General features: G+C 43.5%; 2 protein-coding genes across 2 annotated transcripts; one reads left to right on the top strand and one right to left on the bottom strand.

The window, feature by feature from the left end:
* The first annotated feature begins 259 nt into the window (after positions 1–259).
* On the top strand, positions 260–1,858 carry RAG2 (recombination activating 2). Its single transcript, XM_005150646.1, has one exon. The coding sequence runs from the start codon at positions 260–262 to the stop codon at positions 1,856–1,858; it is 1,599 nt and encodes a 532-aa protein (XP_005150703.1).
* Positions 1,859–13,576: 11,718 nt separating this feature from the next.
* RAG1 (recombination activating 1) lies at positions 13,577–16,672 on the bottom strand. Its single transcript, XM_005150647.1, has one exon. It carries the CDS (start codon positions 16,670–16,672, stop codon positions 13,577–13,579), a length of 3,096 nt encoding a protein of 1,031 aa, XP_005150704.1.
* Positions 16,673–26,655: the final 9,983 nt, after the last annotated feature.

Raw genomic sequence — 26,655 nt, 5'->3', positions numbered from 1 at the left:
GGTTGGAATGTTACGGGTTAGTCGGCTGTAGTTCGTACAAAATCCTGCGGAACTGCACACATCTCACCTTGATTCATGCCTTGAATCGTAGAAAAGGGTGTCTTTTAGGATCTCAAAGTGTGAACTGAAACACACCTTCAACACTAAGTTCTGCTAAACAGCTCACTATTCAAGCACTGCTGAATTACTCTTAAAAGAGTGTCTAAAGCATATTTAATCTGCTTCTTTGTGTTTATTTTCCTCAGCTACTGACCCGAATATGCCCCAGTCAGCAGGCAAAATGTCGCTGGAGGTGGTATCAGCTGTCAGTAATTCATCGCTGCTTCAGCCAGGCTTCTCTCTCCTGAATTTTGATGGGCACATTTTCCTTTTTGGGCAGAAAGGATGGCCAAAGAGGTCTTGTCCTACTGGTGTTTTCCTCCTCGATATAAAAGAGAATGAGCTAAAAATGAAACCTGCCTTTTTCTCTAATGACTCCTGTTACCTGCCCCCTCTCCGCTACCCTGCCATTTGCAAGCTCAGAGGCAATGTGGAGTCTGATGAGTACCAATATGTCATCCATGGTGGAAAAACGCCTAACAATGACCTTTCGAATAAGATCTATGTTATGAGTCTGATAAGCAAAAATAGCAAGAAAACCACAGTTCAATGTATTGAGAAAGATCTGGGTGGAGATGTCCCTGAAGCTAGATATGGGCATACAATTAACATAGTTCATAGCCAGGGAAAAAGTGTGAGCGTTATATTTGGAGGGAGATCATATATGCCTCTTGCACAAAGAACCACTGAAAAATGGAACAGTGTAGTTGACTGTTTGCCATCTGTGTTTCTGGTTGATTTTGAGTTTGGATGCTGTACATCATACATACTTCCAGAGCTTCAGGACGGACTTGCTTTCCATGTTTCAGTTGCCAGAAATGATACAATATACATTCTGGGAGGCCATTCACTTCAAAATAACACTAGGTCCCCCAGCTTGTACAAGCTAAAAGTTGATCTCCCACTGGGCAGCCCAGCTGTGACCTGCACCATCTTGCCAGGGGGGATATCTGTGTCGAGTGCTATAGTGACTCAGACCAGTGATACTGAATTTGTCCTTGTTGGGGGATACCAATCTGACAACCTGAAACGGTTGGTATGTAACACCATAGTTCTGGAAGACAGTAATATACACATTGTTGAAAGGGAGGGCCCAGACTGGACACCAGATATTAAACACTGCAGGATGTGGTTTGGCAGTGATATGGGCAAAGGGTCTGTATTGCTGGGCATTCCAGGGGCCAACAAACAGTTAATCTCAGATGCAAACTACTTCTACATTTTGAGATGCAAAGAAGAGGACAAGGAAGAAGAACTGACAGCACAAATTTGCAGTCAGACATCGACTGAAGACCTTGGAAACTCCACTCCCTTTGAAGATTCTGAAGAGTTTTGTTTCAGTGCTGAAGCCAATAGATTTGATGTTAATAATACTGACACTTACAATGAAGATGATGAAGAAGATGAATCAGAAACAGGCTACTGGATCACCTGCTCTGCCAGTTGCAATATTGACAATAACACCTGGGTCCCTTTCTATTCAACAGAATTCAACAAGCCTGCTATGATTCTGTGTTCCAATGGGGCTGGCCACTGGGTCCATGCTCAATGTATGGATCTCTCAGAGACAATGCTTCTGCATCTCTCAGAAGCAAATGTCAAGTACTTCTGCAATGAGCACATTGACCTTAATAAAGGGTTACAAACTCCCAAAAGGGTGGTGTGCCTGAAAAAACAACCCATGAAACCACGGCACAAAAAGACAGCCACGAAGTTAACATCACCAGCGAAAAAGTCCTTTCTTCGGAGGTTGTTTTAATAGATTTACTCTGCTGATTTGTATTCACCTGGAAGGAAATGAAATAGCAAAGACAGCTTTTAATGGTTGAAATAGAACTGGTTATTTGATTTCAATTATCTCAATATTTCAGTTGCATTTCAAATCTCATGAATTTATTTTGTCCCTTGTGTGTATTTTTGTAACATCCAGATAGGAACCCCGTCACAGAGGGCATTGTGCAAACACACAGCCAGATGCCGGTAACTGTGTTCTGTGTTTTATGGCACAAATTACCCCCTCATTATCCCCAGTGAGTTTAATGGAACTGATGGTAGGATATTACTCCATGTATTGAATGATTATATGTCAGTTTTGACTACAGTTGTGGAATATCATCTCATAATAAAAATCAAACTCTTTTTTTTTTTAAACCTCTGTGCTCAACAACTGCTTTGTGTTTTTGTTTTTAAAAAGCTAGTAAGCTAATAAAGTTTATTATACAAGTTATTGCATTTTTTTCACCTACATGCGGGGTAAATCAAGCACTGTAAATTTCAAAATCTACGAAAGGACAGCATGTGTGCTTAGGACACCTGATAAGGGGTGTAGCTTCACATCCACCCCACACTGTGAACTCCTACTGACTTCAGAAGAAGTTCCTTCTGATGAACAGGACTTCTATAATTTACTTCAGGTCCTTCCCTATATATTTCTTTCTCTTCTCTCCCAGGGTGACTGTGTAGAGTGTGAAGGCTTACAAGTGCAAGCTGTAGGTCAGAGCAATTCACTGAGCCAGTGGACCATTGTGAGAGTGGGAACAAATGCAGCTGGGCATTCTCAAAGCACAAGAAGATTGGATTCAGATTGAAAAGGACATTGTCAAGGTTGAATAGCCCAAGAGTTTACTAAGATTTCTGTGGGTTCTTTTACTGCCTATTCATAAACTCATCATTCTTGACTTTATTTTTTTATTTTTATTACTGCTCCAGGCATCTTTCCCAAAAATCTATACTGTCAGCTCAACGTTTGTGAGCCAACAATAATAGCTCAGTATACACAGTCCAGCTCACATGCTGGACACCCATATAGAAAAGAAAACCAAGAGGAGCTGTCAACCATTTGATCACTATGTGCAGACCCTGAGCAGCCACTCCTTTACAAATTAGTATGTGCAGCACAGTATTCCTATAAACACAGTCATGTATGCCCAGTACTCCCCTTAAAACCTTCACAACTCAAGTCAACAGCAGAGGAAAGTAAAAGTCAACCATATAAAGTTTCTTTTTCCAACCTTTTCATGTGCTGAGGGAGCTTATAGTTCAGGTAGAGTGTGTAAATGGGAGGTATTTACCTCCACCATGTTGATTCTCCTCTCACCAATCTGATACTGGTATAAATTTGCAGACTTCAGTGCCAGCTTTCTGTTTCCTTTGCCATGCTACTTTAGGTAAGAACTGAATAGAGAGTGCTGTATGTTTTCCAAAGAATAAATTAATATCATACCCATGTAAAGTCCCTTCAAACTGGTGAAATTAATTGTCAGCATCCCCATTCCCTTTTGTAGGTTAGTCATAGGTCTTACTGAGCAGAATTGTCATTAAAATATGCATTCAACATGCACTTTTCATAGACTTCATTTGCATCAACCAAAAAAGAAAACTCACAATGAAACTGAAGCCACAACATCACAAAAGCAACAAAGGTAGACAATATACTCAAATAACAAAACTCCACCCCTCATCCCTTTACCATTGTACAACAACAAAAGACTCCCTACAACAGCTGTACCAGTGCAGAAACGTTCCAAGGGCTGGAACAGCTTTGCTCTGGAGCCAGGCTGAGAGAACCGGCCTTCTTCAGCCTTGACAAAAGAAGGCTCCTTAAAGGGAGACCTTAGAGCAGCTCCAGTGCCTAAAGGGGCCACAAGAAACCTGGAGAGGGGCTTTGGACAAGTGCCTGTAGTGACAGGCCAAGGGGGAATGGCTTTAACCTGACAGAGGGGAGATTTAGATGAGATCTTAGGCAGAAGTTCTTCCCTGTGAGGGTGCTGAGGCACTGCACAAGTTGCCCAGGGCAGCTGTGTCTGTCTGCCCCATCCCTGGCAGTGTTGAAGGCCAGGTTAGAGGGGGCTTGTAGCAACTTTGTCTAGTGAAAGGCTTCCCTGCCCATGGCAGGGGCTGGGAACTGGAAAAGCTTTAAGGTCCCTTCCTACCTAAACCATTCTATGATACTATGATTTTATGAAGTGATGTTCAGGCTGAGATAATGCCTGGTGGCTCAGGCACTGGTGGCATGGTTGCAGTGATACCCTTTTCTTGGCAGTTCTGTAAAGTCGATCTGCCGTTGCTGTCCTGGTCTATTTCCCCTCCCAGTTTGGCCCATCTCAAGCTTGGGAGTGTTTTTAGGATCAGTTTGGAGGCAAAGGTCACATGGTTGAATCACCTGCCATACTGTAGTATACAAGTTTCTAGATACAATTTGCCTGGTTAGACAGTTATATAAGGCTTCTGTACCCCAATGTCACTTTCTGTGTTCCTCTCTGACTAAAGCTTATATTAAGTAAGAGGGAACTATTATCTTTCTTTCTGGAGTAAGGGCCCATCCCTCCTGGTTATATGATCCCTTTAAATCTGTAATGAGCTCTAAATCTTCTTTGGTATATTTTGGCTTACCTTCTCAGAGAATTTGCCCATCAGGGATTAAAGCTCCCTCCACCTTTACCTCCATCTTGGCTGCCTGTTTTGCCTCTCTGTCCGCCAGCTCATTTCCCTTCTAATTCTGAGCTCACCTTCTGGTGTGCCTTAATGTGCATGATTGCTACCTTCACAGGCAGTTGGACCGCTTCCAACAGTCTTACTATTTCTTGTGCACAGTTGATGTTTTTCCGTTGCGAGTTCAACAGTCCTCTTTCTTTGCAAATGGCTCCATGAGCATGTACTACCCCAAATGCATATCTTCAGTCTGTATAGATGTTTATATTCTTCCCTTTCGCTATTTATATCGCTATTTTGCTATGCTATCAGCTATGCTATGCTATATATTATGCTATGCTATCAGGTCCTCTTTTTGTGCAGAGGTGTTTATAGGCAAAGTTCCAGATTCTTTTACCTCTCTGCAGGTGGTAACTGCATATCCAGCATGTCGTTTTCCACTGGACAGCATTAGCCTTCTTAAGTCTTTTGAAAGTTGTCCTCCAAACAGGGTGAGACTGTTCTTAAATCCCTGAGGTAACACCGTTCACCTGAGCTGGGTTTTGCACCCACTCTTAGGTCTTTCCCATTCAAATGCAAAGATTTTCTGGCTGGTTTCATGGAGAGTGAGGCAAAAGAAAGCATCCTTCAAATCAAGAACAGTAAACCAAGTTAGCTCTGGTGTTAAGCATGTTAGCAAAGTGTATGGATTTGCTACTACAGGGTAAAGATCCTCAATTATTTTGTTAACAGCCCATAAGTCCTGTACCACCCAGTATGACCCATCAGGTTTACAAACAGGTAAAATAGGGGTGTTAAAATCAGATTGGCACTCTTTTAGCAGTCCTAGCTGTAGGAAATTTTCAATTATTGGGCAAATTCCTTCCCTATCTTCCTTTTTCAGGGGGTATTGTTTAATCCTGACTGGCTGTTTTCGCTCCTTGAGCTTAACCTGTATCGGGGGTGTATTTTTGGCTTTTCCAGGTACATTTATGGCCCATACTCCTGGGAATACCTGATCCAGTATATCTTCCCTGACTTCTTCCTCGATGTGGTTAGTAACCAAAACTGAGCTTAACATCTCTATATACTATTGGTCATTTACTTCTTCTAAAGTTATCTCACCTCCTTTGAAAGTAATAGTCACTCCCAAATGTTCCAATAAGTCTATCCCGAGGAGAGCTTTTGGGGGGTTAGGCATATATAAGAATTTATGAATACCTCATTGCTTTCCCAATTAATATTTCAATGATTTACAAAAATAAGCCTTTTCACTTTGGCCAGTCACCCCTTTTACCATAATATAATCATCCCCCAAGGGCATTAAAACTTTGTTGAAAACTGAATATGTTGCACCCATATCAACTAAAAATTCCACTTCCTTTGTCCCCTAGCTTCATTATAACCAGTTGATCTGCTAGGGTAGATTCCCCAGGTCCCTGTCAGTCTAGTTCCAATTCAGTCATCTGAACCACCCCATGGCACCCCCCCAGGGCAATCTCACTTCCAGCATCCAAAATCCCCATAGCATGCACACCGATCCAGTTCCACAGAAGAAGAGCCCATACCTCCACCTCCTCCTGACATTTCTCCTCCACCAGTTTCAAAGTAGCCACCGCAGCTGTGGCTATAGCACGACCCAGCTTTTTCTTTTCTAGCTGTTCCCGATTCCTATACGCTCTCCATGCTTCCTCCTTCACTCCCGTTCACATTTATTCAACAGTTCCTCAGTCCCATCTGTCAACATGTCTGTTCCCACTTGTTTGCCTGCCCCAGCACCCATCCCATGCTCAAACACAGGAGCTGCGCGAGCTCCCCTCCTTTCCCCCTTGGTTTTCCCCTTTTTTTTCCTCACAGTTGCTCACCCTGCTCTGCAGCGGCTGCAGATGCCTGCCTCTGAAACAACACTTCTGGTTTAAACCCTTTCTTAACTCTGAATGTGAATCTGCCGCTTGTTGCCAGTGACAGCAATCTCTTCCTCCTTATCAATACCTGATAGGACAGATACAGTGGGTGCTCCTCTCGGAGGTACTTGTGATACATAATTTTCTTACCCATCTTCTTGATTACTGTTTTTTTTAACTTTAACCATCATTCCCCCAATCTCCCAACCTGAACAACATCTATCCATCTTAACTTTCAGTTTTTCCCTGTTCTTTTCCAAAGCAAAAATTAAGAAATATGGGGGAGCTATATTAATTTTGCATTCAGTCTGTCACTCTGGGTGGTTTCTTAAAGTGAAAACATATCTGCATACATTACTTCATGCCATTTTCCTTGCAGCCTCAAAACAACATTAATTGTAACAATGTATTATAGTTCAGAGTTCCATTTTTAGGCCATTTTTCCTGACCTTCCAAAGTATACAAAGGTCACCATTTATTACAATATTTTACCAATGTTTTCTTATTTACCAAGCCCCCAGGAGACCCTCCCAGTTCTTTACAATGTGCCAAAATGCAACCCAATGGGCTTCAGAATTTCCTTGCTTTGACCAGCTCCCTTTTCAAACCATCTTTTATAAATCTCTATAGCCTCTCTCTCCCAGTGCTCCTTGGATGCAATTAAAAAAATAATATGAGAGCACCTACACACAAGTTTTATTATATTCTCAGGGTGTTCAGTAAAATAATATCTCTGGGTTCTGCCGATCAATTCCCTGTTGTTAGGTCATAGTTTCAGTTCCAGCAAAATTTACACTGTCCTAGTAACCACGATAGGTTCCACTGTTCAAAAGTTATTATGCACCTATATGTGAGGCTATAATTCTCTGAGTGTAAAGTACAGGTCTCAAGAGTAGGACTATAGATATTAGAGGTTATACTTCTCTTATACAGCCACTGGGGCTCAGAGAGAGAACTCTTCTTAACCCCCTGATTAGCCATGGCTTACTTTCGTCTACTCCTCCCCCACCACTTAAACATTGTAATCTTTAACACTAATGACAGACATATACACAAGAACAAATAGACACAACACAACAAATATGCTTTGCAGCTATGCCACGTCTCAGCCACACAAAACACTTTCACCCCCACATGGGATCCCACAGACACATACCACACAGTGGTTCTGCTTACCCTTCTCCTGCTTCCGACAAAGTCATTAGCAGGTCCATCCTGGCTCCCAAAACCTGGAATGCAGTGGAGACCCCAGACTCACCCAGTTAACTGCTGCTCTATTGGCCGACTAGTCCCTGGACTCACCTGATCCACCCCCAGGATCGCTAGCGGCCACTCTATTGGTCAACAAGTCCCCAACCCCAGACTCGCCTGGTTCACAGCTGCTCTGTCGGCCGACGAGTCCTTGGACTCACTCGATCCACCCTCAGGATCGCTAGCAGCCACTCTATCAATCAACAGGTCCCCAGCCTCTTGCTTGCAAGCCCTGCCTTTCCAAGTACGGGGACTACGCTGTGCACCAGACGTCTCTGCGCAGATACCAGCAGCCCCAGCCAAGCATATGACTTACAGGCCCCCTAAATTACAAGCATACCATTTTCTGCAGCAGGCACAGGTTGTTGTCTGTTCCTGCAGTGAGTGGACAAGAAGTGGAGGTCCTCCAGGCAAACAGCTTGGGGCACCCAGGATGTCCACTCCTCAGCCAATTCTGCAGCTGAACAGGCGCCTCCTGGATGGCTCGCCAAATTGATACACGGGTAGACTCCACAACTCATTAAAGTTGTAAAGTAAGTATGCTTTATTCAGTGCTGAGGAGCATGGGGGATCGCTCCTCCAAAGACATGCGCACCTCAGCATTGTTCTCCTTCATATTTATCCTCTAAACTATTACATATTCATGAGGTTATGCAACACACCTATACATATTCGTGACCTATCCCCGCTTCATATTATAATGAGGTAAAAGTTCCTTGCTTGTGTAGTGTCTGCTGGTGGTCCTGGGCAAGGGTCTCAAGATGAAGTAAACAAGTCTCCCCTGAACTTTTAATCTCTAGTTGTTGTGCATGTTCCCTGGTGATTTGGTCACTGTCCAAACTGTAAAGATGATTTCAGCTGGTTTAGGGGTCCAGAAAACAGGAGTTCTTGTTCCTTCCTCTTATCAATAGCCTTAGTCCTCCCACCCTGTTCCAGCAAGCATAAGTGTTGAGTAAGCACTTGTTGAGTAAGCACTCCCGGAGAGATGCGGAGGAGAATCGAAAGAATGCAACTCCCAAGGGCTGAGATAAGAACAGTCCAGTAACTAAGGTATAATGGAAACCACTGCTGCTACCATCAGTAATAATAATGATAAAAGAAATAACAAGGAAAGAGAATATGATACCACCCGCCAAAACGAGCCTGACCCGGAAGCAAGCCAGCCCTTCCAGGTAACTCTTGGTTACATCCTGGGCATGACGTGCTGTGGTATGGAATATTTCTTTGACTAGCTTGGGTCAGGTGTCCTGTCTCTGCTTCCTCCCAGCCCCCCTCCTCCCTGGCAGAGCATAAGACTCACAAAGTCCTTGGTCAGAGTAAACATTGCTTAGCAACAACTAAAAACATCAGTGTTATCAGCATTGTTCCCAGGCTGAAAGTCAAAACACAGAGCTGCACCAGCTACTAAGAAGGAGAAAAATTGACTGTTACTGCTAAACCCAGGATATTAATATAGAAGAAAAACTTTAGTGGTTACAGAAAGGCATGTGTCATGGCTCAGTGTGACTCATTGTACCAATTGAAAGGAGTGGAAATAATGCAATTGGGAGCCCAAAGCAAAAGGAAAACATTGACTTAATATTGAAAAGGAATCTGTAAATTTATTTACTGATAGATTCAATGTACTAAAGACAGATAGCCTGGTTTACTTATGATTATTATTATTATTACTATTATTGGCTATAGCTCCATCCTGGCTTTATTTCCTACTCTATCCCATTTCAGACAAGACTAACTTCTGGGAAGGGCTTGAGCAACAACCTCTGAACATCAAACACCAACTTGGTGTCTCTCCTTCACCTCTGAAAATTGTGACCCCAAAGTCTATTTTTTCTTTAAAAAAAAGCAAGACAGTAATCTGTAATATAAACCATCTGATATCTCAGTACATACACTGGCAGTGTTCAAGGACAGGTTGGACAGGGCTTGAAGCAACCTGGTCTGGTGGAAGGTGTCCCTGCCCGTGGCAGGGGCTTGGAACTGGATGAGCTTTAAGGTCCCTTCCAACCCAAACAATTTTGTGATTCTATGATTCTATGACTTTCTAAAGTGTAATAAAGAGAAGCTACAAATAATTAACTGAAAGACAGATTAGAGTTAATCTTTACAGTTCAGTCTATGGTGAGGAGCCAAAATTTGTTGCAAAGGATGCACAGAAGCCAGTAAAGAGGGTTAACATATCAGCATGGACATAATAGTGCAAGGCTGATTTCAGACACAGAGAGATGGTATTTGTAAATGAAGCAGAAGTCATTTACAGACTAAATAAAATTGATTTTAAATTAGTTTAGTTTTCTATCAAACAGTTGCCTGTGAGGAAGGGTGCTGAAAGGACTGCTGAGAGTCACAGAGTAATCTTTATTTGATTATATTAATGAATTCCAAAAACAGGGCTGGAATCACAATTGGCTCTGTGTATTAGAACAGCCTAAATATGAAAATTATACACAATGTGAATGAAAAGTACAACCGATACCATGAAATCATGTGCACAGTTGAGAAAACAGGAAGAAAGGCAAAGCCAAAAACTTAAATATTTATAAAACCTTTATATTAAATAGGTTTCATGAATTAAGAAACTGCAATACATTAAGAAAAAGTAAAATAATGAAGCCATGTAGTAAGACAAACCACAGAACTCAGTGTAGTCAGAAATTAGGATGCTGTAAATATCTCAATTTTTTTTTTCTGAACTGTATGACTAAAATTCAAACCTGATGTGCTTGAAGTCAGTAAATTATTCCTGTGAGGAAAAAATAAGACCAGAATCATGGCTTCTAACATAGTTCACATTGTTTCAAAACATGGCAATTCACAATAGAAAGCCATTGAATAAAACCAAACAAAACAAAGATATATAATATGGTTGCATAAAAACTACAGTCAACATTTCAGAACAAGAAATTATTTACCATGAATTACTCGAGGATTTGTACCAAGTATTAATGTAGAAATGAAAATGTGAAAATTTGAAAGAGTACCATCAATAAAAGTGTCTCAATTTTTCTAAAGCCTTTTCAAAATCAAAACGTTCAGCATCATATTGTATGACCAAATGATGCACCTGTCTAGAGTCAGAATTTGTTTGCCTTTTGATACATGTCTGTGTGCATGCAGCATCGTTATTTGATCACCACTTAAAAAAGCATCACTTGCAGGTACCTACCCTTTCAGTGTTGCTTGTTCTAAAGACTTCAAAATTCTCAAGAGAGATTCTTGATTCATAGAAGATGTCAACAATAGGGGGAAAGAAGATTAAACTAGATTCAAGTCAAAAGAAAAGAAAAGGTGAAAAAAAAGCAGTTCTTTGTGTCAGCTGTCCTGCCCACAGCTGTAGAATGTGAAATGTGTCTTGATGGCCTAATAATATTTCACAAAAGAATATTTCCACGTGCCACTGCATTCCTCTGTTCCCATCCAAGTTCTGTTCAGTCTGATGAGTTACCCCAGGATATAAGCCTCATCTTGAAAAATCATACATCTATGGATATTACTTACTCAGACTTTTGAAGACAGTGAGATGATTCACCTCCTGTTACATCAGCAGCTTGTTAAAACAAATTTGGAATTTAAAAATGTTAGCAGAGGCACTGAAATTACATGTAAAATAAACAGTCCGGCTTGTCTCTCTAGTGACACATATGCATTACAATGTACAGGTTTGGATTACTTGGGGGTGAAATTCATTCCTGTGGAAAAGGCAAAAAAACTTATACACCATTTGGAGTGAAAATCACTGTAAGGTGAGTCAGGATTGTTAAACCAGGCCCTCTGTTAGTCAAGAAGAGCCAAGGATAATGCATAAGGTTGTCCCAAATCTACATACAGAGGAAAAAGAAAAGTGTGCAACTATTTGCATAATGAAATATATGCCGGCCAAAACACACTAATTATATATGCATTTACTGGTAAAGGATGCTCTTTATACCTGATATTTATACTCCCTGGGAAACAGCTGTATTTGTTGCCTGCATTGGTTTGTGAAGAATGATTCTCATGGAAAGTCAGTATTTATGCTGTATGGGAAATACCTGTTTTATTCCAAGAACTGAAAAAATGTAAATTGATGTAGAAATGAACACTTATAAATGCAGATGTAGGTGGTACTCTACACAAAAGATGTCGTAGTCCTTCTGATTGCTTAAAAATTACATGTTTTAAGTAAAAAGTATCATTTCCAACTGCAAATGTTGACATAATATTAAACTATATTTAAAGAAACCATATAAAAATAAAATCCTAAATCACAGAAAACTTTAAAAATACTTTAATTAATAAAATCAAAAGATATAATAACATCAATATTGGTACTAATTCCTAACACTTTATTTTTTCATTGCATAAATGGTAAATACCAGACCCTCAAAGATATAGTAAATGGCATGAACAAGATACTACTAATCTCAGACCATTAAGTTGCTGTTCACTTCATAAACCAACTTCTGCCACTTCAAAATGAAAATGAAAAGCAGATTCTTTTAGATCCATGCTTTGATTGTTTCTGCATTAATCTTGCTTCAGAGAGATTACTCCAAGCACAGTAATGCCCTAGCTACAGGTGCAAAGCTGAAAGGCTAGATGATTTCAGGCCATTTCAGATACTTCTGAATATATTTCATGAATATGAGGGTGGTGAGGCACTGGCACAGGGTGCCCAAAGAGGCTGTGGCTGCCCCACCCTTGGCAGTGTTCAAGGCCAGGTTGGATGGGGCTTGGAGCAAGCTGGTCTGGTGGAAGATGTTCCTGCCCATGGCAGGGGCTTGGAACTGGATGAGCTTTAAGGTCTCTTTCAACCCAAATCATTCTGTGATTCTATTATTCTATTAATATTGAATTAAAGTCAGATAAATTTAGTATATTAATATACTAGATACCACTTCAGAAAGGCAAATACAACCAGCAAAACGATTCAACTAATACGGTATGAAGGAGGAATGCCTACTAAACACTTCTGTAATAAAGTGAAGTACAATATGCAGTAATTTCAAGACAATTCATTGCTTTTAAACTCATCTTATAAACCAGCTATCTTTGAGGTTAATAAATACCATTCCTCTTTTATGATTTGGAAAATGAGACTATGAGTGTGGTGTATCACTGATGGGAAAAGCTCAATATTGGATACAACTGGAGGACATCAGTAGTAGTCAGTAATAGAGATCAGAACAATGCATGTATCTGGTCAAGGTAATATCCATCTCCTGAGAAATGGGTCTGCTGTGACTAGAGGTATTTGGGGAAACTGTGGGCCTGCTGATACTAATTACAATTTACTGGTGACTTCAGGGACACCAGGAATTCACTAATACTAATACAAATACTAATACAAACTATACCAAAGTTGCCATAGAAATCTAAAATGCTCACAAAGCACCAAGCTGCACAGCAGAGCTTGAATGTACTTTGTATAGTGAAATAACCAACCACAAAGCACTGTAAATCCTGATTTAGGAGCACAAATTTGCATTTTAGATTGCACGATAAAAATATCTTTAAGAGATTCCAGCTACCTTTCCTCTATCTTTATATAGGAAATGAGCATTGTGATAACCACCATCTGCTCCTAAGCATACTACAATACAAATGTTAAATAATAATATTTTTAAAGTGTGTGAGATCAAAGTTTGCATCTTTAATCAGCATTTTATACAAAAATAACTGAACTTTATCCACAAACAAATACCCAAATGTCTTACTGATGAATCTTTACTTATAAAAGCCAAGGGACTGTTAATAAAATAATCAAACCCTCTTAAACAGTAAAAAGCAAAATAGTTTTACAGAACAAACAGCCTGCTCCCTTTTTCAGCAACTGTCATAACTCTCCACAAACATATTCATTCCAAAATGCTACATTCCAAAATGCCACAAAGACACCATTATAAACCCAACAAAAAAATGCTCCTTTACATTTAGACTTCCCCTGAACTGTTGCTTTCCAAGATATCCAGTGGCACGGAGTCATCTAAAGTATCCTCTGGATCAGTGGTGAAGCCCTGGTTTCTTAATGTTTTATGAGCATTCATAAATTTCTGGAGGTACTTTGAGGTATATAGCCAGTGATGCTTCAGGACATCCTCCATCTCATAGCATTTGGACTGCCTGGCATTCATTTTTCGGAACCTCCTAAACAGTTTGTTTCCAGACTCATTTCCTTCACTTGCCCAGGCCCCAATGGACCCATCTCTTTCAATGATTTCAGGAACATGAGCAAGGGTTTTGTGGAAATAATTTGTAATCTTGCCTTCATATCTGTACTTGAACTTTGTAGATAGGAGCTCGGCAAAACGCTGTGAATTATAGCTATACTGGCACAGCAATTCTGGACATTCCTTAGCAGGGCATGAGGATCGCCACACTGGCTTCATCTTCAGATAAAGGTCCATTAGTTCTTTTAGGGCCTCATGCCTTTCTTCACACTTTATTAATTCACATACTGCCTCTACTGTCTCTTTGGACATGAGCTTTCTAGCAAAATTTCCACTCATCCTCATCATAGGCTTCAAGTTCATCTTCTTCCTGAGGTGTTTGTCAAGAGCCAACTGCCATCTCTTCCTCTCTTCTTTAGACACATCAGGATTCTTATAAGCTTCACAGATCTCCATCTGGAAAATCCTGTAGAATTCTGCTGCATTGCCAATGTCGCAGTGCAGCGCATCTATGGAGGGAACGGTCTCTATAAAAGGTTTGGCTGAAACACCCTTCACTCTGTCACGGAGCTTATCAACAGATTCATGATATGGGTTGGACCTCCATATTTCATATCGCTCCAGATTTTCAGCATGGCTCCTGGTTATGGAATGGAAGACCACATTCTTGGATGCCTCCAGACGGGTTGCGTCACACAGGGTACAAACGTAAGTGGAACCTGAGGCTTCCAGCCCTTCCACTTCCCGCACAAGTTTCTCATCATACCCTGTACCCCTGAAGATGAATCTGAATGTTCTCAGGATGCCTCCCATTTCAAGTAGCAGTTCACTGTTTTTCATAGCCTCTCTTTCTGTTATGAGGGGGCTCAGGATTGCCGTCAGAGTTTCATGGTCTGATTCATCAGCCAGCATAAGGCACAAGGGCTTGCAACACAGCTCTGAATTGGGCTTTACTTCTTCAAAGATTCTCTTGCTTTCATTCCCATGTGCTATAGCAATGCTCATGACTGTGAAAGAAAAGCGAACAGCCTTTTCTGGGACAGCAGGCCCACTTCCATGCTTTTCACTGACATCTCCCATTCCATCACAGGACTCTTTCACTACCACAGTGAAGGGACCATTCAAATAGTCATCCAGGTTTTTTGCTTTCATGCCTTCCAAGATCTCCTCCTCCATGTCCTTTAAGGCACAAACCAAGGCTGCATCATACCGAAACCTCTTTGTAATTGTGTCTACGGGGTAGTCATCAATTGAGAGTGGCAATCCTGATAGTCCATCAATAATTCCCACTTCTGTGTTAGTGGATACATTTTTCAAGGGAGGTTTCCACTCAAATGGATGATAACCTGGTAGGAGGGCTTTCTCAGCAGTGCGAAGAGCATGCAAAGGCTGAAAGATCTGCCTTCCAGTGACAGCTTTTACTGTTCTATACATTTTATGATACTGGCTACAGCTGAGAAACGTATTGACTCGGATTGCCAAGCAGACTGCAGGGTGAAGTCCAGATCCCCTCCCTTGCATTATAGCCTCCAATTCATCTGCTTGTCGGTGCTCATTTTTTGCTCTTAAAGCTAGCAGAAACAAAGTCATGCATACAGATTTTATATCACCTCCCTCTTCTTTCTCAGCAAAAGCCTTGACTTGGCGCTTCAGTTCTCTCAGACGATGTTTCTGAGCTCTCCTGGTCAAAGACAGGAGATGCTGCCTTGGTCGGCCACCTTTATTTATGTGGCTGTAGAGCTCTCTGTCTTTCATCTCCTTGTGGCTGGAGAGGTGCTGACCGTATTTTTTGTGCAAAATCTCTTCCTCACATTCCTTTACAGTGCATCTTATACCCAGATTATCAAGGATGTTCAGGAATGATTTCACTGGGGTGACCAGATCAGTAGGGAAGCAAGGATACCAGCAGGAGGGGCAATAGCTGCCCATAACCTTGAAACATTTAAGGATGCAGGTTCTGCAAAACAAGTGCCTACATGATGTTTCCACTGGATCTGCTAAAATATGCTCACAGATCTGGCAAGAGATAGATTTAATGAAATCTACAGGGTAATTAACTGCAAGAAGCTTGGTGCTGAGATGTATATTCTTGCAACTGACAATCTCTTTCATTAAATGTTTGTTTATCTGTGCTTGGTTCTTTACATTTCTGTTTATTTGAGCACATTCTGCAATGGTCTTTGCAGGCTTGCCATATTGTACACTGGGTGGCTGGCTTTTCCTCTTGACTCCCTGACGGGTAGTGTGGCACACATCACAGTTTGGAGAGTGGCGTTGCCACTCCTTCGTGCTGTTCCTAGAAAAACATACTTTATATGGAGTATTACTGAATTTTCTATGGATAATGCTCCAACAATCATGACAAAATCGAGTGGGATGGATACTATCAACATCCCCTCGCACATCAATCTTAAAAACCTTAGAGATAAGATCTGGCCAAGAGGTTGCTTTTTTCTCTCTCTTCCTTAGAAGCCACAGAGTTTCATCGTCTACCGGCCCATGTACTGGGTGAGTTCTCTTGTAACAACCAGTTTTAAATGAAGCTCCACAGATGCGGCAAAGTTGCTTCAGATTGTTCTGGTGTGCTTTATTGTCTTGTGTTTTCATGTTTTTGTCATAATTCTCAAGTGCCTGCCTATTGCCCATTAAGTCCATGTTTTCTCCTCTTGGCAGTGCTTCATCTTTACACAATATGATTTCTTTCCTTGAAGAAGCAACTTCTGCCTTACCCGTGTTTATGTCACCAGAAGGCAGTTTTTCAAATGATCTCACTTTAAACAGCTTGAATTTCCATTCAGAAAAATTGGTATACAGATGCTGAATTTCTTCAGGCAGGTCCATTTGTGATGCTACTGACATCTGCAGTCTGGCAGAAACCAAATCACCTGAGAGAGAAAGAAGCAGTAAGTTAACCTATCTTCCAAAATGAATAATGAATCCCATGGCTTTTAATAAAACAGTTCTAATCACTTTAACTGAGAAATGGTTTGACAGTGAGTTACTCATCCAAAACAACTACTGAATAGGCCCAGACATGGCTGTCCACTCAGTATCTCATATAAGCACTGGAATAAGTTTTGACTTTTATCCTGAGTCATACATGTGTCTATTCGATCACCAATACATCTTATATCAAGCCATTAGCCATCTGGTCTGAACAGCCAAATCTGCCCCATCCTTCTTATACCTGACTAAGTTCATCATAAGTTACTACAGACAACAGAATTACATTCTGAAAGCTTGGTGCTTTTATTATATGAAAATGAAAGTGCTACAGTTCCCTGGACTCTAAAGGAGATGGGGCCATTTATACTGGCTGCAGATTTGCTCTAGAAAGAATACTCATACATTTTAAGTTAGTTGTCTGTTGAAGTACCCTACAAAGAACTCTCTGTGTAATGATTACTGGTCCTGAAAAGACAAAAAAAAATATCCATTCAAATTTGACCCCAATTTTAGCTTTCAAAGATGCAGCCAAAAGGAATATCAGTGTGGTTGCCATGGAAATTTGGTATTGTATAAAAGTAAAGACAAGACTGTCACCTCAAAACTGAAACTTTTTGTTACTGCATCAGATTTAGAAAACAAAATTGTGTAGAAACAACAGAAGTGTCTAGCCTATTTTTATTACATGGCTATGAGAAATGCCAAGCAGTGTAGAGAAGATTCAGTTATGCTCGCTGATGTATTTTACTTTTACTGATCTGTTTGGTGTAAGTGATAAAAATTAGGAAAACTATATACATTGGGACTATACACTAGAACTAAAAATGACATGGGTATGGCTGAGATTTCTAAAACTGATTATATTGCCACTTAGCAATTAATGTAACTTGCTATAAATCTCATTGCAGTATCTATTCAGAAGACATCCTTCATAAGAAATACATCCAAGTTATGGCCTAAAGCAATGATGCCCAGGGTGCTTTTGAGATTATTTCATTTATCATTTTCAATAAAGCATCATTTCAGTACAGTCCTTCAAAGCCCGTTGGGAAAGAACCATACGCTTTAATTAAGCTCCAGACCCAAAATGACATATCAGTCTGCTCAACTCTTTCCTTAACAGCTGTGTATAACTTCAAAACCATTCATTAGGCCTTGGCAACTAAAATTTAGGTTTGTTTTCTTCCCAGCTCCTCTTCCTTTTGTCCCACTGAGAAGCTGTCCATATCACTGTACCCAGCTGCCTGCACTGCTGCATTCAGCTGCCTATACTGCTAAATATCAGTGTCTGCACTGCAGTCCCCTGCTGTTCCTGGCAACAGGCTTGTTCATAGATTTGTGACGTGTAGCTGTGCCCAGATGTGTGCAGAGCATTACCACTGTCTCACTTTCTTGGCTGCATCCTGGGACTTGGTGACAGCTATCCTCTGAGCAACGGGCCATTTGCCCCTTAGTAGTCCTGGGTTCCTACTACCTGCAGAGTTAGCAGCCAGTTGCCCTATAGTGTCCACAGTTTCTTTTCTTCTGTATAATACCCTATAAAATTTTGTGTGATGTCACCATTTCTGGCAGCACCTTCAGAATCTCATAAACCATGAGCAGTGCTTCACCAGGGCAGTATCTAAGCCATTGTAAAGAATCAGCAAACACTGAGTACATTTAGAGAAAAATATGTAGTAATTTCTACTCTTCTAACCCTTTGACTGAGTGCCACCATAGTGCCATTCTCATTTCAAGACCCATGATCTAACTTTCTATCAATCACCAACTCCAATGAATCACATAGGGTTTACCCCTGCTAAAGAATGTTCAAGCATTCTTTTCTTTTTTTCTCTTGCACTGAACATGCCCTGGAAGAAATTAATGACAAAGCAGCTCTCTCAGGTCATCCAACCTTTGCCTTCTGCAATAGATAACTGTTGCCAACAAACTACTCATCAAACAATTTTAATTGCCTAGCTCCCAGGCAGTGGAAATTTCAGCAGCTGTCTTTGGAAGAGCTAGAAATATTCTCAGTACTAGGAATATTTCTTACTACTTATGCTGAATTTGCCTGTATTGTTATTCTAGTTGGTGGTCACAGTGAATAATCTTTCTTCTCCCTGCTTACTCCACTCAGATTCTTCAAGAGTGAACCCCAGTCATGAACCCCAGCCATGGTTATTTAATGGACTCTGACAGCTGTGTTCAGTATCACCCTTTTCTTGAAAAGGGAAAAGAAATCCCTTTTCTTCCCAGATCACAGTGTTTTATACATTCCTGAAGACAAGCAAGATTGCAGTACTCTTACATCAATGAGGACTAAAATGAACAGAACAACCTCTAAGGTGAGAAAGCACATATAAAATAAAATCATTGACAAGCACATTAAACCAAGAGAAGGAATTGACCTACAAGTATCTGGGATGCTGTCATTAGTATTGCCAGCCTACCTTTAGCTCACTGTCAGTTTGTAGAGGCTGCTGCTATGTCTGCCCAGTCCTGCATGCTCTGGCTCTTTCTGTGCTCCCTCTTCTTTTAAAAGCCACTGTAAAGCTGTTTATCTCACCTATCCCTGTCCTTCTAAGTTCCCAGTACCATCCTGTTCCTAACCACAGGTTACTTCAACTAAAAAGAATACAGCACTCTCAAATTCAGGTGGCACCTGCAATTTGTGAGGCTTAACCACAAAATTCACATAAACAAGGTCTTCTTGTGTGAGACTCCGAGGCTCTCAGAGAAGTACGCAGACTCTCTGAGGAGCACCTGCACTGTTTTTTAACACAAAATTTCGCATCTGCCTTTCTTCTTTATAGTTTCAGGGCTGCTTTCTCCACTGTTAACTCTCAGAGAGGAGAACCTGGTGTCTGGTCACATCACTGTCCCACATCAAAGCTATTTCACTGAAGGCCAATGGCCCACTTCATCAGGGCACAGCAGCCAAGCTTCTGCGTAAATTAACAATGGGGTAAAAAAAATGTCCTTCTGATACCAGCATTTAATTTCCAGTGACAGTAGTTCTTTGGCAACGTATGTTCAGGGTCTTGAAGGCCCTGGGCAAAGAGGAAAAATTCACAATATGAAAGGCCCCGAAGTACTCCAGATCCTCTGATTCTAGATCTGCAAGGTTGGAGGGGGGGGGGGGGGGGGGGGGAGGGGATGGGCTTGGGATGATATACCCACCCAAATTTCTGGGGAGAAAAAACATCTTGTTTGGGATTTTTGTGGTTGGTGGCTAATTGGGGTGGTTGTTAAACTATTTCTCATCTCCGAGCCACGAGTTTTCTCCCTTTTTAGGTTTCTGGTTCTCTCCCCTATCCCTTCGGGGAGGGGTGCAGAGTCCCGCTCCGTCCCGCAGCTCTATGGTCATCTGCTGAGCAGCACCTCGTCCGTGAACGTGTCTCTCTGCTTTCCCGGCTTGGGGAGCATGGCCAGAACAGGTCCAGCCTTGTCCTGTCGTCAGAGGCAAAGGCCTGATATAGTTTTTGGTATGGAGGCAACACTGTCGGAGCCGGGCCTGGAAAGAGACAGAGAAGCGTCAGCCCTGTCTCCCCAGTTGCTGTCCCCCGAGGGTGTAGCCTGGACTGGGGGGCGACCGTTACTCACCCTGCTGCCTCTGCATGACCGGGTGCTGCCACCCCATGTCAAGAACTCGGTACTGCAGCACGGGCTGCATTCATGCGCCACGGTGCTCGTACAGCCTCCGCAGCTGTTCCACGGTAGCAGCAGCGCGATCCATGAGCAGTGTCCAGGAAACAGCATGGTGATGTGTAGGGCGCTGGTCTTGGCAAAGGGGGCAGCGTCAGGTGGGATCAGAGGCCATCGGGGAGGCGTGTCTTCTCGGCTCGTCTCGTGTAGTCTCGTGTCTCCTGCGCGCTGGCTCCCGGGGGTGGAGGGACAGGAGGCTTCAAGCTGTCCGACGTGGCAGCTCCCGCTCAGCTGCGGGCGAGGTGGATCAGGGCAGCCCCGCGGAGGTCCCCGAGAGCTGACGGGAGGGAAGAGGGGAAGGAGGCGGACACTCCCCAGGGTGCAGACACCGGGTACCTCCCCGGCTTACCAGAGCTCCCGAGCATGCTGAGGCCCTGTGCAGTAGTTGCTAGCTCCAGCCTCCCCCTGGAAGCCTTTTCCATCGCTCCAGGCCTGCCCCAAACTCTTAGGTGACAGAGACTAGCTGGATCTCGAATGTGCTGTCAAAAGCCCCAGTGGGAGGAGGGTCTCAGGCCAGGGGTGGTCTACGGTAATAACCGATCTCTGGTTAATAACGCTGCTTCTTCTTCCTGTCTCCCAGAGGCCATGCCAAGGATGCATTTGTCCCTTCTGCCCCTGGGGATGTGGTTTACTGCATCCACCTCAGCTTGCATGGGCTATCTCTGCCTGGCCTTGCTCCCCTGGCATTGTGGGGATGAAAAGGACAAACAGAGAGCTCACTGGCTATAGACAACTGCTGACACAACTGAAGCTGGAGAGACCAAAGGAAGGTAAAGATGGAATTGAGTGCCAGCCAGCCAGCAGATGTCTCCTGTTGCAGGCAAGAGAGAGCTTGTGTCTCTTTTGAGGATGAGGAAAGATCCCTGTTCAGGGTCCATAGCAGGCCAGAGGACCGATGTGCACCACAAGGTCTGCACATGTTACCTCCAGTACAGTACAGCTGTGCAGAGCATGAGTGAGCGAAGCTGCATGCCTGGGAAGCCTTGTAATGCAGGAGCTGTGAGACACCCTTCTGCTGACAGGTGAGAGCGAGGGCAGCCCAGAGCTGTAGAAGAGGAAGGGAAGAGACAAGGAGAAATAAGTATATGACCCACCAAACTGTCCCAGTGGCAGCGAGAGCTGCGGTGAGTCCTGAGCTGTCAGGACCCTGTTGCTCCCTCCTCATGTGTCCTGGTCCCTCCCTGGCCATTCCCTGGGCTTCTGTCTTTCCCTTGCTACTGTGATTTTTTTCTTTCTTGTACTTGTTCTCTTTATTCTCATGTCCTGCTCCTTTCCCTCTTTTTATGCTTTTCTCTTTCATTCTCTGTCCTGCAGTCCATCACTGTATTTTTCTTTTTTTTTTTCATTGTCCTGATACATCGGTCCTTTTTTTTTTCCCTTCAGTCTCACTCTGTCCTGTTCCCTGTTGTTGTTTTTTCTCAATCTATCCCTGTCCTGCAGTGCACGGTGTCCCATTCCCCCAACAAACTTCATTCAAAGTTGCCTTGACCAGCCTGGCAAGTCTCCTAACAAAGTAGCTCTTTTCCCTTCTTTCAGACCAGCCATCCCAGCCTCCAATAGACCTGACCTCCCAAATCAAGTTCCATGGTCTAAATAACCAAACCCTTGACTATGGCACAACCTTTCTAACCCTTTATTAACCATTTATTAATCCTAGCCTTTTGAAACGCATAGTTAAGCATGCATAATGAGAAGGTTGCCTTTGGATGTTGTATGAGAGCAAATGCCTCCTTTCTGACTCAGCAGCAGGGTTTGGGAATCCTGCATAAGCACTAAGAATGGTATAGGTTAATCCTGTACAACTGAAGTTCATAAACTTCTTTACAGAAGCTCTTATCAATGAATATGACAAAGTGGGAAATGTCAAGTTTAATGCAGCATTTGGCTTGGAAAACTGCTGGAAATCTGCTGGAGTCTTTCAGGAATGGAGGGACTGTGACTCTTCCTCTTGTAGAATGGATAAAGTGGTAAGGATGTTTTCTGCTGCTGTCGATTAATGAGAGAAACTCAGCTTGGTTTGAGAAGCAAGGCTTTGTTTCTTTAAATCCAGAGACCTTGGCATCACTTTCCCTTAGAAAAACCCACAAGTTTCTAAAGTTCTTCAGCGTTTCTCCTGCTGAGAGCCTTCAAAATGGCAGATGGAGCAATTCAGTTGTTGAACTTCCATTGCATAAGGATGTACTTTATTTCTAGGACAGGAGATGATCTGGTGAGATGCTGGTATTTTTCCATGTGCAGTGCCCAGATCCTGTCCTTATGAGTCATTTGAGCTACTCTTTTCCTCTGTTTCTTCTGTTTGGTTAAAACAGCTATTTTATTAGGTCATTTCTTGTCAGGCATTTCTTACTGAGATCCAGAAACCCCCTGTGCCTCTTGCACATCTCCTGTGGCTCTTCATATGCTTATGCTGCCTTACAGTGTCTCTCTGCTGCTCACTGTTTTGCTCTGCTCTCCTCTCACAGTGCAGAGCATGGACCTGCTGAGGATGCTTTTAGCTTGGTTATTATTTTGAGTCTTATCTCCAGTTTGTTTCAGATTACCTGGAGAATTTGCATCCCAGTGTTTGTCATAACATTAATCTGATGCTGAAGGATGGGCTATAACCAATTTCCAGTAAAAGCTATGGAAGGCTGTCGTGGTTTAAAACCAAATTGCACACAGCTCGTTCACTCACTCCCCACCTTGCACCCCGACTCCCAGAGAGTTAGGAAGGAGAATCCAAAGAATGTAGCCCCCACGGGTTGAGATAAGCACAGTTTAATAGCTAAGGTATAACACAAATCACTACTGCTACTACTACTACAAATAATAATGATAAAGCCAATAACAAGTGAAGAGAATACAACATCTCACCAGCCACCGACCCATAACTCACCCCACCCTGCCTGACCGAGCACCGACCAATACCTCCCCCATCCCCCGAGAGCTCCAGCCCCTTCCGGGTCTCTCCGGGTTACATCCTGGGTATGACGTGCTATGGTATGGAATACCTCTTTGGCTAGCCTGGGTCAGGTGTCCTGTCTCTCCTTCCTCCCGGCCTCCCCTCCTCCCTGGCAGAGCATGAGCTCAAAAAAGGCCTTGGACAAACCAAACACCCGAGCAGTAACTCAAAACATGCTTGCTGTCAGGAACCGTTCCCAGCCCAAAAGTCAAAACACAGCACTGCACCAGCTACAAAGAAGGAGAAAAATGACTGCTACTGCTCAAACCAGGACAAAGGCTCACCTAGGATTTTCCTCTCTCTTGAAATCCCACTGAATAGGTTTTTTTGTAACTTGTGAAGCTCTGAACAGCCCTTCACCTGCTCCCAACCTTAAGTCAAAATGAGCATTTTTTCTTGGTGACTTCTCTGTAATGACAGCATTCATCCCTGAGTATCTGTAGAGCTAAATGATGGGCAACTTCCTTGCTGGCTGTTCCATTGCATGTGTCTTCAAAGACAACTTTACATGGTGGCTTTTCTCATGTAACACTGACCAGGTGATTCACATGTCCTACAATCCTAAGTTTCTTTATTCTCTTCCTAGTTTGATTTCAAAAGAACCAGGACCTCGCTGGGCAGCTCCCAAAGGCTTCCCCCAGCTTTGGTGGCAGGACCCAGTTAAAGCCATTGCTCATCAGAAGCACCAGGAAGGTGATGATCTGCAGCAACAAGAGGAACAGACAAAGCCTCCTGTGGGATAGAAGAGTAGAAACCAAATTTGTCTCAGCTGTTTCCAAGCACCCTCTTTGAACACCACAGTGGGACCTTGTACTATGCTGGGCACAATAGGTTACACTCAGGACTGGGGTGAGGGGTCTGAGCAGCTGTCTCAACTCTGCTGTTGGTGTTGCCAGTGTGCCCCAAAATCCCCCCTTATATTCCCCCCAAGTTAGGAAGAAAATAAATACTGAAACACTTGATCCTGGACAAGTCCAAATCTGCCTAATGCTCTTGGACTTCTAGCATGCACATCCCACCACCTATGAAAGAGCCCTGGACCCCGGAGCAACTCACTGCAGCCAAGAAATTATCTTCTTCCTCCTTGTCCATGAAGCTGCTGACTCTTGGAATCTGTCGCATTTCTGCCGGAGGAGCTTGAGCCTATTCCTGAGCAGCTGGAAAAGCAAAGAGCCCGGTCAGGAGTCCATGCCATGCCTGTTTAGGGGTGGCTTCCCCCCACAATAATGTCAAGCCCTTGTCCCTCCTGTCCCCAGTACCTTCTTGACTTCAGCCTGCTCCTGAACAGCTCCTACCAGCTCTGACCACTGCAGCCTCTGGAGAGCAAGTGGGATGCTTCACAGTGAGCCTCAAAGGGTGTCAGAGGGCAGCCCCAGTCAGTGTCCAGGGCCTAGCAGGTCAGGGCAGGGCCAGGGTGGTAGCACTCAGGTATCTTGGTACTGGCACCATTGCCCAGAAGCTTGGCCACCCCTGAGGGGTTTCTGGATGCGGTCACAGACTGGGCCAGTGCCAGAAGTGTTCCCATTCCACACAGCATCCCCAGGAGCACAAGTGAGGGTCACTCATCCCACCCCCTTCCCCAAAGCCATGGTACTGTGCCTGCAGACTGTGAGACTGAACTAAAATCAGATTCCACAGTCCATTGTCTCAAAGATTGGTATGAGAAGCTGAGATGGGATTCTACCTTACATTGCCTGAGAGATAGGTGTGAGGAGCTGAAATGGGATTCCACTGTCAACTGCCTGAGAGATGAGTGACAGGAGCTGAGGTAAGACCCCACAATCCATTATCTCAAGGACTGGCGTGAGGAATTGCTGCCCATTATCTCAAGGATTGCTGGCAGACGTGCAGTTGAACAGCTGGCTGCTGTGATCCACCAGTAATGTGCAGTACCTAACATTAAGAACAGAGGTACTCCCCCCCCAGCACATAATAAAAGGGGAAAAAGGTAATTGCCGTTGTGGACACCCCCTACTGATGCCAACTACAGACCCTGGGGGACACCCACCACTGAAGACAATAACTACGGACCTTTGGGATGCCACTGGATCCACAGTAGTGTCTACTGTCTCTCTGCACACTGAATGCTTGCTTAACTTCTGTCTTTTTTATGATCTGTCATAGAATCATAGAATAGTTAGGATTGGAAAGGACCTCAAGATCATCTAGTTCCAACCCCCCTGCCATCTATTGCTATCTTATTTAAAAAAAAGATTTTTTAATAATAATTGTCTTTTCATAATAAACAAGCTGACCAATTACAGTACTTGACCTCACTTGTGTCTTTATTTTACAAACAAAACACTGGGTTTTCTCCAGTTGGACCTTGACAGAGACCCACATCAGGCTCCCCTCTACAGCACAGCCAATAGCCTGGAGCATCTCCAGAGGCCCAATCCCTCCTTTGCAGACCCCAAAGTAAATGCCCTCCCCAGCTATGCTGCTGACTGTGGCTGCTGGGGTGCACAGACCCAGCATTGGCATCCTCCTCCCTGACCCTGTCAGGATCGGCCTTCTCCCCTGTACCTTCTGCTCCTCTTCCAGGCTTGTGATTAGCTCCCTGTTTATCATCTGCAAGTACTCCTGTGGGAGAGGAAGGGAAGAGTTGCAGCTCTCAGGGCACTGGGACACTGCCTTGAGTACACTCCCCTTGGCATTCCCTCCCAGCTTCCCTTGGGCACTGCCTTTGTCCTCGTGTCTGTTCTCCTACCTGACTCTATAGGCACTGTGGGCAGACAGAGAGACCCCCAGGCCCAAATCTGGACACAGTCCATTTCTGGACGTGGTCCTGAGCAAATGACTCTGGGTGATGTTCTTGAGCAGGGGCACTGGACAAGACCAGATGACCTGCAGATGTCCTTTCCAACCTCAACTACTCTGTGAACTCACCTTCATTCTGGCCATGTGCCCCTTCAGCTGCTGGAGCTCTTGGCAGTTGGTTTGGAAGCACCGCACCACCTCACAGTTCTGGGAAGAGGTGCCGGACACAGGCACTGAGCCCCTGACACAGCCCCAGCACCGCAGCAGGGGGACATGGGCAAAGTAGGGAACACCAACCTCCATGCTGAGCTGCTCCATGATTTCCCCCAGATACTGCTGCTTCTTCTCCTGCATGGGGAGAGGGGGGGTCAGGGGCTCAGGTCTCACAGCCCCAGCCCTGGGGACAAGGGGACCACTCCACACCTACCAAAAACCCCATCAGCTTCTTCTGCCTTTGTGCCTCTGTAGAACACTGTGTGACGCGCTCCTGGAGCACACAGAGATCTTC

This window comes from Melopsittacus undulatus, chromosome 8 (genome assembly GCF_012275295.1).
Source record: "Melopsittacus undulatus isolate bMelUnd1 chromosome 8, bMelUnd1.mat.Z, whole genome shotgun sequence".
In the NCBI taxonomy this organism is placed as follows: Eukaryota; Metazoa; Chordata; class Aves; order Psittaciformes; family Psittaculidae; genus Melopsittacus; species Melopsittacus undulatus.
Note: the sequence above shows the minus strand (reverse complement) of the source record. Positions and strands in the feature narration are given on the sequence as shown.